The sequence below is a fragment of the Trichechus manatus genome, unplaced genomic scaffold (assembly GCF_000243295.1).
Source record: "Trichechus manatus latirostris isolate Lorelei unplaced genomic scaffold, TriManLat1.0 scaffold00023, whole genome shotgun sequence".
Taxonomy (NCBI): domain Eukaryota; kingdom Metazoa; phylum Chordata; class Mammalia; order Sirenia; family Trichechidae; genus Trichechus; species Trichechus manatus.
In genome coordinates, this window is record NW_004443959.1 from 18,317,187 (window position 1) to 18,329,466 (window position 12,280).

A 12,280-nucleotide genomic window follows, 5' to 3' on the forward strand; every position below is an offset into this window, starting at 1 on the left:
TTTTTCTTTTCTTTTCTTTTTTGTCTTTTTTTATTTTCTTTGCAGAAGACCATCAAATGAATTGTCACAATACTCGAATAATGCAAGACACAGAAAAGGATGATAATAATAATGATGAGTATGATAATTACGATGAACTGGTGGCCAAGTCGTTGTTAAATCTTGGCAAAATTGCTGAGGATGCAGCATACCGGGCCAGGACTGAGTCAGAAATGAACAGCAATACCTCCAATAGTCTGGAAGATGATAGTGACAAAAATGAAAACCTTGGTCGGAAAAGTGAGTTAAGTTTAGACTTAGACAGTGATGTTGTTAGAGAAACGGTGGACTCCCTTAAATTATTAGCCCAAGGACACGGTGTTGTGCTTTCAGAAAACATTAATGACAGAAATTATGTGGACAGCATGTCACAACAGGATAACAGAAATATGAATTATGTAATGTTAGGGAAGCCCATGAACAATGGACTCCTGGAAAAGATGGTAGAGGAGAGTGACGAGGAGGTGTGTCTGAGCAGTTTGGAGTGTTTGAGGAATCAGTGCTTTGACCTGGCCAGGAAGCTCAGTGAGACAAACCCACAGGAGAGGAACCAACAGCAAAACATGAACATCCGTCAGCACGTCAGGCAAGAAGATGACTTCCCAGGAAGAACGCCAGATAGGAACTACTCTGACATGATGAACTTAATGAGGCTAGAAGAACAGTTGAGTCCCAGATCTAGAACTTTTTCTAGCTGTGCAAAGGAGGATGGATGTCATGAAAGAGATGACGATACCACCTCCGTCAACTCGGACAGGTCTGAAGAAGTCTTTGATATGACCAAGGGTAATTTAACCCTTCTTGAGAAAGCTATTGCTTTGGAAACGGAAAGAGCCAAGGCCATGAGGGAAAAAATGGCCATGGAAGCTGGAAGGAGGGATAATATGAGATCATATGAGGAGCAGTCTCCAAGACAACTTTCCGGGGAGGAGAGAAAGCCTAAATCCAGTGACAGCCATGTCAAAAAGCCATACTATGGTAAAGGTAATATTTCTACCTAACGTAAGTTGACTCATGTAAACATGAGCTAGAGTAAAATATGTTGATCGTAGTCTACAGTTAATGTATGAATTATACTAAATTATATCTCTAAAGTTTATTTCTTAGAGGTGATTCCAGAATTATATTTTGTGATGATGTTTCTGAAGAGCAAATAAAATATTTTTCTGAAAAATACATAAAGCAGCTCAATGTCATGTTATTAGAGCAGATGAATAATATAATATTTCAGTGGGAAAACACATTCTTTGGGAGGATAGTGTTACAGCACAAACACACCATGTGATAGGAAAATTAGGATCAGCTTGTGCTGTTAGAAAAGAATCACTATCTATATTCAGTGGCAAGAGTTTATGTAACAATTAGTCAATCAGGGCTGAAGCACATATTTTCTAAATTGGATTGGATATGTGGCATCTTGATTTATAAAATTATCATCAAATGACAGTTATTGATGAAACCTCCCCCACAGAAAACATTTCTGATAGAAATTGAACAGCAACAGAATGACCGATAACATAAGATAAGGGCAGTGACTGCACATTAATTATCTTAAGATAGTAAGGTAATGGAAACCATTTGCTATGCAAGGCATGGTGTGGCCTAGGCTAAGATCAATAGCAATTTCTTTAGTATATTCATTCTGCCTCACTGATTCCATTCCATGGTGGAAACAGTTATGGTGCCTTTTTCAAATGTAATTTATTATGAAATACTCAAAACCACCAATATGGTATTTATTACCAGATTTTCACTTATGAAATGTGTGGCACATATTTGCATGTATCTATATTAAAAGTTATATATATACATATATAAATATATGTTTCCAACCTGAATGATTGCAGTAAAGATGGCGCACACTGTCAATATGAGGCAGATGATAATTTAACATCTTTTAGAACGTGGACATTGTGGCTATCTCAGTTACAGGATTCTTGGAGGACAAAGTAAGAAGCAACTGAAAGCGTGAAATTGGTGATTACTTAAACCCCTCCCTATTAGTACTAAAAAGGTTATTTTGTTTGTTTTTCATTTTATTCTATTCATTACGAACACTACGTTTCCTCTCTGTGGATCTGATATTGAGATTCAGGAATGTGGTTTGAAAATCAGTTGCTTATAAATTTCAAACAGTTAGGGAAACTTTTTTTTTTCTACTGTGACATAGGTGTGTATTCTCCTCTCAATGTGTGCACACAAGTTCTATGACAAGTTGGACATTGCTATAACCGAAAACCAAATTGGAGTCAAACATTAGCCAAAGGCTCATTGGGTTCTTGATTTGGCAAGTGCTTGAGTACTAATAGTTGCTTCAGTTATGAGGATGAAGGCCAGACCGTTGTGAGGTGTGGTGTTTAATGAAAGGGATTGTCTTTTAAAAAGGAAAGAGTCTTTAGCTTAGTAGTGTATCAGGACTTTTTTTTTTTTTTTTTTTTTGAGAGTTTTAAAGACTAAAAAACATAGCATATATGTTTCAAACTATAGGGCTATCATTGTAAATAATACGTGCTAAAGTTATCTAACAGAAATTTTTAGCTGTATTAAGAGTCTTACAGGAACTAAACATTTTAGGAAGGAATTTTGTTCTCTTCTCATGCTCCATTGGACAAATGAATTTTAGGAGTATGTTTTAGAATTCTGTATAGTGGGTTTTATGATGGAGTTCTGTCCTTGAGGAATGCAGCGATATACTACATAAGCATGTAGACGGATTTGGTATTGCGTATCCTTGGTTGCTGTGGTTTCTTTGGTTTCTGTGGTCCCTTTAAACTCAGCTGCTTTATGAAGATTTAGACTCAGTTTTTGTTTTTGTTTTGTTTTTTTGGCAAGTAATGAAATTCAAACCACTTGCTTCCCCTAAATAAGTGGGGGCAGGGGTGGGAACATGCAGTAAAAACTGAGAGATGCTTTTTCCCTGAAATGTGGAAAAGGGTGGGTATTTGAACTTTCCAAATGAGTTGGAAAGCATGGATGTCTTCTCTTTCCATGTTTTTCAGGTCATCTTCCTTTAACCAAAGTTCATTTCGGTTATATATCGGTGTTTTCCAGGTTGTTCCCAAGTTTCTTTTGACAATATCTTTAGTTATATTCAGAACCAAATAAATAAAACCAAATAAGGCCACCAAAATGAGACAAAGATATTGATATCCCTTCAAAAATTATGTGATAATAATTGTACCAACACAGCCACAGGACAACTTCTGCAACACAGTGTATCTACAGTCTCTATTTCCAGCTACTCTGTTAGTTTATTAAAGATGGAGAGAACACACATACCTATTCTCATTCACACACTCTCTACTCAAACTGATTTGAACCTATGAATGAGCAACATTTCCAAAATCTCACACTGCAACAAAAGAAGTTAATAATGAAATTCCTCTGTCTTTCATCTATTCACTTGTCCACTCTAAAAAGAATAATAGAGGAGCAAGCTAAATCTAGCACACAATTTTTTTTTTTCCCTGAAAATTGTCAAAAGGTTTTTGGTTGACTTGTTGGTCTGTTTGCTTGCTTATTTGCTTGTTTTGTATTTGCTTGTATGTCCACTTGTAAAATGAATTAGGATTACAAGAAACAAGAAATAGAGGGAAAGTAATGGTGATGGTAGGAGTTCTAGTGGTGCAGTGGTTAAGCACTTGGCTGCTAATCAAAAAAGGTCAGCTGTTCAAACCCACCAGCCGCACTGAGGGGAAAAGATGTGGCAGTCTGCTTCTATAAAGATTTACAGCCTTGGAAACGCTATGGGGCAGTTCTACTCTGTCCTAGAGGATTAGTATGAGTCGGAATCAACTAGATGATAATGGGTTTTAATGGGTAATGGTGATGGTGAACAGTATACTCAACCTCAGTAGGATTTGATGCATCGAGAGGAGATTATACCCTTGTTGTCCAAAAATTGAAATAGTTTGGAGCTACATTGTTTTTATACATATCTGGATTTAACTTTAGAATACCTTTGAAATCTTTCAGATAATATAATTTGTTAGCAAACTGTAAGTTACCTGATTAAAAAAAATTAATTCAATAATTCATATTAGTTACAATTTACTGTTTTATCCTTTGAAAGTCACTACATCTAGTTAAAAATCTCTTCTCTCTATGATTTTAAATACTCAGTATTTTCCTTTGAAACTGTTACTGTGCCCTTACTATTTTACATTTACTAAACTATATCAATAATATAAAATTACTCCAAAGACAATAAAATGCTAGCCTTTTAGTTTGTGTTTGTAAGAGAAGCTTCAGTAAGGTATTTCAAGTTTGAACTCACAGTAACGTAAATTTAGATTCGTTCTCAGAGGCTACTATCCATAAATAATTGTAGCAAAGTAGATGACAAGTCTATGAAGGATATTTTCCTCAACAGCAGAACTGGTGTTGGATGTTCCAGCACCTAAAAGGACCAATAACTAGAATAAATTGGTAGCTTAAAAAAAAAAGAGAGAGAGAGCTTTTTATATAAACATGAAAGCATTTATACATGTCTGTCAGGCCCTTTTCTAGTTCAAGTTAACATGAATAACTTAAGAATAGTGTCCATGAGTTCAAAAAAATTTAAACGAAGATTTTTTCTTGAATTCTCCACTGAAAGTAAAGCATAATTTTTAAAGTCATGATTGGCATGATTAATGGGATATCAATTTTAAAAGTCCCTAAAAAATTTCACTCTAGCATTTCCTGGACAAAATCTGAATAGCTGTGCTATATGGACTGTCTCTTGGTGATCTTAGCAACTGGTTTTCAAAAACTGGCTCAAAATTCAGTTTTTTGCACACTTATATTTACTATTTTGTCTGAGCTTTATCTTCAAAATATTTTCTGGAATGATTATACTGCACGTTTATGAACTGTGATAAATTTGGGGTATAAAAATAATTTTATTAATGATATCATTACCTTTCTGGCATCTGACATTAAATTTTTGACAAAACGTCTGCTCTAATCCTTCCATTGACTGGTATTGCAGAGAAGCCAACAGGGCTATATAGAAAACCATTACCTCTTAATTTTGTGTATGCATGCACAGCATTATCAAAGCCTTCCTCTGGTTTCCAAGCACAGATGAAGAAATCAAAACAAATGATTGCTCCAGCGGCTTCTGAAACATTTTTGATTGCCCATCATCTCTCTCAGGTGGGATTTCCACCATTTTGGTCATTTGCTTACAGTGCCTTCTGAGAGTTCAGTTGATTTCCAGAAAAGCGCTGAATTGGTATGCTAGGGAACTGTGTGGCTTAACCTCAAGACAGTAAACTTCAATATCGGTAAAATTTTGCCACTTATGGTGTATATGATCAGAGCACTCAATAAGAAATTCGGCTACAGAGTTTTGGAATGGCATTACACTCTCTGGTTGAATTTCACAGAGACATTGATGAATGACAATGGTATGGAGCTTTGTTCTCTAAGAAGGTCACTGTCTCATCACTATTTATGTTGATTTCTTTGAGCAAGACAGCTTATCATGTAACACACGGGAAAATAATTAATCAAGAGTTAAGGTTAGGAATAGTCTTTTTCTTTTCTTTAGGATAGAGACAAATATTTTATAATTCATGATTAAACTGTATCAGGTCAAAGAAAAAAAATCACCCAAAACCAAAGAACTACCTAAGCAGAAGTCTGATGTCACAGCCTGTCCCCTGACACCTGCTTTATTTCTTTATTTAGCAAAGGTTTCTTCAGATTGTTAAATAACCACGTTTGTCTTCGATTGATAAGCATTCATTTTCTTGACACCTGTTGTCACTTTTAGATCCCTCAAGAACAGAAAAGAAAGAGAGCAAGTGTCCAACCCCTGGGTGTGATGGAACTGGCCACGTGACTGGGCTTTATCCTCATCATCGCAGTTTATCCGGATGCCCGCACAAAGATAGGGTCCCTCCAGAAAGTAAGTCCGTGTTTCACCACTACCCTTGAGAATACAAACACCTACAAATCTGTTTCTATCATCCCTCTTACCTTTAGTCATTTCCATCTGTGGCTCAATGCAACCTAATTTAACTAGACCCCTACTTTTCTTAATGGGCAGTTCATCCGGGATTAGTTGGCCTATCAATGACCAAAGCGATCTTACCCTCCTTCTCCAACATGCAGTGTTTCTCTTGGTATCATTTGCCTCCTAAACCAACCCTAGTTTAGCAGCCCTTTATGAAATATATCTCCCTGCATTACGGCTCCTCTGTAGAAAGACCTGGGTTCTAGTCCCAGGTTCCGCTCTTCCCTGCTCTGTGATCTCAGGCAAGTCATTCCTCTACTTCTCTTCCAACAAATTATAGAATTGAATTAGATAATCTCTAAAACATCCCTTCGAGCACTAAACTGCTATGAATCCCTGAGGAAAAGGGCCTTGAGACATCTCTTGCCCAATTATCTAGACTTCTGTATATCATCCAAATCAATATTTATATAGGAGATTTCGTTGCATTTTATTTGCAGGTCTGTTTCATGTCATAGTTGCCCCAAAATTTCTACACTGTAAAATCTTAAGTAAGAAATTGAGTGGGTTTTGATATTACACATTCTTTTTAACTAGTTAGGCTCTGATAATATGAAATAAATCTATAAAAACAACTAAATTTCTTTTAATACTGAAAGACGATGTACACATTTTGTTTGTTTATCTTTCAACACAAAGTTTACTAACTCTTTTAAAACAATTAGAATTGATTGCTTAAGAAAAAAATGCATTTTCAAGAATGACTTTGAGCTTAAGATCACTTGATTTTGTGTCTAAAGCATGCTGAGGGTTTCCCTCATCATCTGAGACATAATTTCTAGTGGGGAAAATGTGATAGCTTGCCCTGAGACATGACAAAGTGACGAGCTGGTTTTTTAAAGGAACTTTTGGAGATTTACCATTAGAGCAGGTAAGTGTGGAAGAGCTGAGAAGCAAATCTGTATGATCAAAGAAAATTTCATAATAATATTTGAGACTTAGAAACCAAGTTTAGCTGAACCTTTCCAAGTGAAATATCTTAGATGATATTGTGGCTCCATGTTTTCAAATGGCTACTGAAAATAATAAACACATGATTTTTGTAAGTGTCTGGGGAACAACCTTGAAGAGTTGTGAAAATATTTGAAGTCGAGCGAATGGATCCGATCCCGTGTGTTACATGAGCGTGGAGACAGCATGGTTTAACAATAGCTTCTGTTTCCTGAGCGCACTTTGTGTCAGGCACTCAGCTCACTCCCACAGACACTAACTCATGTAATCTGCACACACACCCTGCAGGGTACTATCAGCCCTGTTTTCAGTGGAGGAAATGAGGCCCAGAGTCTTCATCATCCTCTTCCCGGGGATGAGCACAGTGCCTGGCATACTGAGAACGTTTAATATTGTTTAAATTCACTGGAGCAAGAACTAACTTGCCCAAGTAAATAACAGAGCTGAGATTTAAATCCAGATCTATCTGATTCCCAAGGCTGTCTGTTTCCTCTGGGACCTGGGTTTGATATTCCAATTTCACTCCTAACAAGCTACGTGATGCTGGACATGTTACAAACTCTTTGTACTTCCTTTTCCTCATCTACAAAATGAGGCATTTGGACCAAGCTCTAATGTTTTGAGAAGAAAGACCTCCTTTATATAATTTTTCCTTAAGTTATACGTTTTTCCCTTCAAAGTAGAATATCAGTTCCATTTTATGACTGATAAATTCTGCCAATTCCAAGTTTTCACAGGAAAATCCTAAATATTTGAAATATTAAAAATTGAAATATGAATTCTGACAAGTTGGATGTTACATATATTTGTACAAACCATGGGTCAGATCATGTCCTGATGTAATATTAGCCTGAGAAGAAGTGAGAACTCAGATCCGTCATCAATCTTCCAGTTCTGTCGCCGAGTATCTATAGAGAAGCCTTCCTAAAGATTTGGTCATACATGTTCTGTATAATATCATAAAAATGTAACAAATAATTGAAGGAGTCCACAGAGGGCATTTCTTTCTGTTTTGTTTTGTTTTTAATTTTTTCTAGGCCAACTTTACCTAAAACCATCATTTCTGTTCAATTGAATTCAATAAAGCACTCTGTACCTTCAGTTCACAACACTGTTTTTAGTACCACAGAGCACACCAAGGTGAATGAGACACAGTTCCGGTCCTCAAAGAGCACACAATCTAGTGGAGAAAAGAGGCAGGAGCACAAGGCAGAATTCGGTAATTGCGTGTTAGAGATTCACAAACCTGCTGTAGAAGCTTAAAGGAGAAGTAAGGGACAGATGACTTCCGGAGAGATCCATTGGGCTTCATCGAGTCAGTGGGTTAGCTGGTCCTTTGTAAGAGAGAATGAATACAAGGAATTTTATAAAGGTTATTATAATGCTTCACACACCAAATAAGGGCATGAATAAGGCAGTGTCAGTGAGAATGGAAAGACATGGACAAATTCAAGAAACATTCTAGACCTAGAGCTGGTAAGACTTGAAGACCAATGTATGTGTGCCCAAGAGAAACGGGGGGAGAAAGAGGTGACTGACTCTAAGACTTGTAGCCAGTTACTGGCTAGGAGGATATAATAATAGATATAGGGAATTGAGAAATGAAACTACGTTTAATAGGGAAAATAATGACTTTGAATTTTTCCAATTTAAACTTGAATTGCAGTATGATATTTCCAGCAGGAGTTCAAGAGAACACATTTGGATATCTGGAGAAATTTAGGTACAGAAGCATCTATTTGGATACCATTCTTTTAGCAGTGTCAGTAGAAACTGAGAAGGAAATTGCCCAGAAGGAAAGCTTAGAGCAAGAACAAAAGCAGAGTCAAAAAATGGGAAGTGCAGACAGAAGTCTGTAGAAGGGAGGAGCAGAGGAAGGAGAAGTCAGAGAGGCAACAGATAACCAAAGAGAAGGGTATTTCTGAGAAAGTTCAACATCTGAAGAGGATGCCTGAGGCACTGAAGAAGTCCAAAAGATAAAGTCTAAACAGGTCACTAGATGTATTGATCAAAAGGCTATTGTTGACAGAAAAAAGATGTTAGAAGAGTAGTGAGGGACAGAAGCCTTACATAATCCAGCAGCTTGAGAAATATGTGTGGGATGCAGGAAATAGAGGTAAAGAGTGCAAAGGACAGCAAATAGATTTCACCTCAAGGATGAATCCCAGTTGATGGTGACTAGGAGTCTGTGTCTCCACTTAGCAGGAAAGAGAGACATGATCAATTTGAGACCTACACCACAGGCAGACATGGAAGGTGTTTGCTGTCTCCAGGGACAACGACATATTTGAAAAGCTTAGCATGACAGGAAAGAGAGAGATGAGTTTTAACTGAAGAGGGAAGTTGGTTTCTGTGGAAAGTATTTATGTGATTTTATAACCAGATGATAAAAAAAAATGGTAAAAAAAGAAATTGATGATTATAGTGAATTAATGTCCTGGAGGAGCTGAGAAAGGACAGATAAAAATGCAGATTGAAGAGTTCCCTTTGAAAGAGAGGAGGGACACTCCATCCTCTGTAATGGGAGTAGAGAGAGGAACTGTGCCTAGATGCCAGCAGAAAGGAGACCTCCTATACCCTCACTCCAGGCATGTCCAAAGTGAATCATAAATTGACTCTTCATTATTTTGATTGCTCTTTGTTTAGCATCTGCCATGTCTAAGGATTAAGCAGGGGCTATAGGATAAGTAAAAAATGGACTCTGTTTTTAGGGAACTTACACAGTTCGTTGTTGTTGTTGTCGTGTGCCATCAAGATCGATTCCAACTCACGGTGATCCTAGTAAGGAGAAGAGCATGCACTCAAGGAACAGCAATATTGTGTGGAAATAAGATGCAGTGCCGAAATGAGACATGGAGATTTCAAAGGAATGAAAGAGATTATTCTTCAGAAGGAAGAAAAATGTTTTTAAAAAATTATATAATTATTTTCTGATAGATCTTCCATGTTCACCTGGCATTAGGTAAACATTACTGGCAGGGAGAGCTCCAACAGGCATTACTGCTACTTCATAGTCCTGGAATTTATAGTCAACTCAGACGAGCAAAGCATCCTGCTGCAGGGGTCAATGTTACGGGTCCATCCTCTTGACTTTCCACCTGCACCATAGCCTATACTAGTCACGTCTCATAACTCAGGGTAGGGGCATGTTCATAACGTGCCAGAAGAGGGAGAATAAGCCGATAAGCACAGGTCCATCGCCGCTAGTGGGTACGTTTAGACAGATATCTTCTAACAGCTGGCCGGGAGCATCCTTGTAGCATACAAGAGCATGTCCACGCTGTCTTTCCTACATGTTAATTTCACATGGTAAAATGCGTAACACCTACTGTCCTCGCTCATTCTACTTAAAGAGTTGTAAAGTAGTTGATTTCTAAATGAAAAACCATTATTTAAATTCATTGTATTTAACAATGAGGTTTGGGGTCTTCTATTCACTCCTGACTACCACGCTTTCATAATACTGTGTGCTTCCAAAGTATAAACATGTTTTTCAAACGACCAATTTACATGCTGTCACATGGCTAATCAATATCCAGTGCTTACAGATGGAAAATATATTGGGAGCCCCTTGCTTCACTAGCCCATCTGAAACAATTTAATGATTACATTCTCTAACCTCCATAACGCCCCCTCTTCTAGCACACCCTGCTTTGCATGCCAATTAGAGTAAGGTCGAAACAACCTTCTTTTCTTTCCTACCTGCGTTTTCCTGACCATGCCCATCCCAAGTGTCTGTAGGACTGTCTGCCGCAAACTAACCCAGCCTTTGTTAAAATGATTGCATATTCTTGTATTCTGACCATTTCTGTGTTTTAATACTGGGCTGTTTTCTTTGCCTCTCCTTGTCAAGTTCTTGCCATGCATGAAAATGTTCTCAAGTGTCCTACTCCGGGCTGCACAGGGCGAGGGCATGTAAATAGCAACAGGAACTCTCACAGAAGGTAAGCAAAGCATCCCTGGATTCTACGCTGGAGGGAAGGCGCTTCCCGACAGCGGCTTTCCTGGCAAACCCCTCTGAGGGAGTGTTCTTTCATGCACACATCTCTTTTCTTGCCGAAGGAGACAGATGGTCCTTGGTCTCATTTTTGAAGAATGAAAAGTGCTGTCATGTATTGCATGAGAAAGACAAATACTTAGATTCCTTTTTTGCAGATTGAATTTTTTTAGTTCTCTCACCCACCTTGCCAAGAGGGGATAACAGTCCCCTAGAAGGTGCCATCCTTGTTATAATCTCTAAAATGGAAACCAGTTACGACAACTAGACACAATGAAGTAAAGGCTCAGTTCTCCTCCATGGGTGAAGAAGGGGTTGGACTGCTACCTCTCGTACAGAGCTAGGAATTAGAATACAGTAAAACGTTTTAGTATATGACTTAATCTGGCTGCCCCTTGTAACTATGCTGAGGCTTCAGGTCATCAGTATGGATATGACCACAATACTAGCAGACGTCCAAAAGCGCTGGTTAGTGGAACGTTTGGGATGGTAGCATGCCAGGTAAATAGACTTTTATTGTATTACTGCTGCAAATAAGCAGACTCAAAATCACCCTTTTATTCTTGACATATTCCAATTCACTTTTTCTGTCCTCGTCAGACTTTGTAAGACTTACTAAGCGGCTTATAATATTCAGTTCACATCACAAACTTTTTCTTTCAATCAGTAGCTAAAAAGTGTTTATGTTAACATTTGTCTTATAGTTTATAGGGTCAGCTTCCCAAAGTCGGGTAAAATCATACCTGAATGGTGGAAACTAAGCTTCACATTGCTTTACTTTTTGCTTGTCTGACTGGTTAAGTCTGGTTTACTTGTGTTAAATTTATAATGAGACAAGTCACAACGCTGTGCCCTTCAGAAATTTTCCTGTGCTTAATCTGCAGGAGGAGGAAGTGATGAATAGCTTGACATGGTATAATATTCATGCTGAGTGCTGTCTGATGTAGCGTTTACAATACCTGTTTCTTCCTCAAACCTAAACCCAATCATATGTTTTCGAGACATTACATGCACATGGAGTATCTGTACAGATGTGCAGATAGACACACAGACACGCACATGGCAGACTTCATGATTTCCTGAGCAATAAGCTCAAACACAAGAGAGTCAATCTTCGGTCTCATCCGGATAGACCAAGCCCCAAATATTTAGTTCCCAAAAACATTTTATTGTAGTCCTACAGTTTATTCTGATTTCTTCCCCATTTTCATTTCTCTTTCTGGGGAGAACAAAAAGAGCTAAGGTCAGACACACAAGCAAAAGCCCTGTATCAGTCAATGTTCTTTATA

The 12,280-nt window shown here is 37.8% G+C and overlaps 1 protein-coding gene across 4 annotated transcripts in view; it reads left to right on the forward strand.

Annotated features, from left to right (window-relative positions):
- The window catches only part of MYT1L (myelin transcription factor 1 like), a 216,084-nt gene that overhangs the window by 67,778 nt on the left and 136,026 nt on the right, over positions 1 to 12,280 (forward strand). For 3 of the 4 annotated variants that reach the window (XM_023728299.1, XM_023728300.1, XM_004373090.1), the window contains exons 5-7: positions 46 to 1,017; positions 5,801 to 5,935; positions 10,848 to 10,938. In XM_023728299.1, coding sequence (XP_023584067.1) covers positions 46 to 1,017; positions 5,801 to 5,935; positions 10,848 to 10,938 — 1,198 coding nt within the window. Of the gene's footprint in view, positions 1 to 45; positions 1,024 to 5,800; positions 5,936 to 10,847; positions 10,939 to 12,280 lie in introns of all 4 variants that reach the window. The other variant, XM_012554559.1, reaches the window with a different exon arrangement.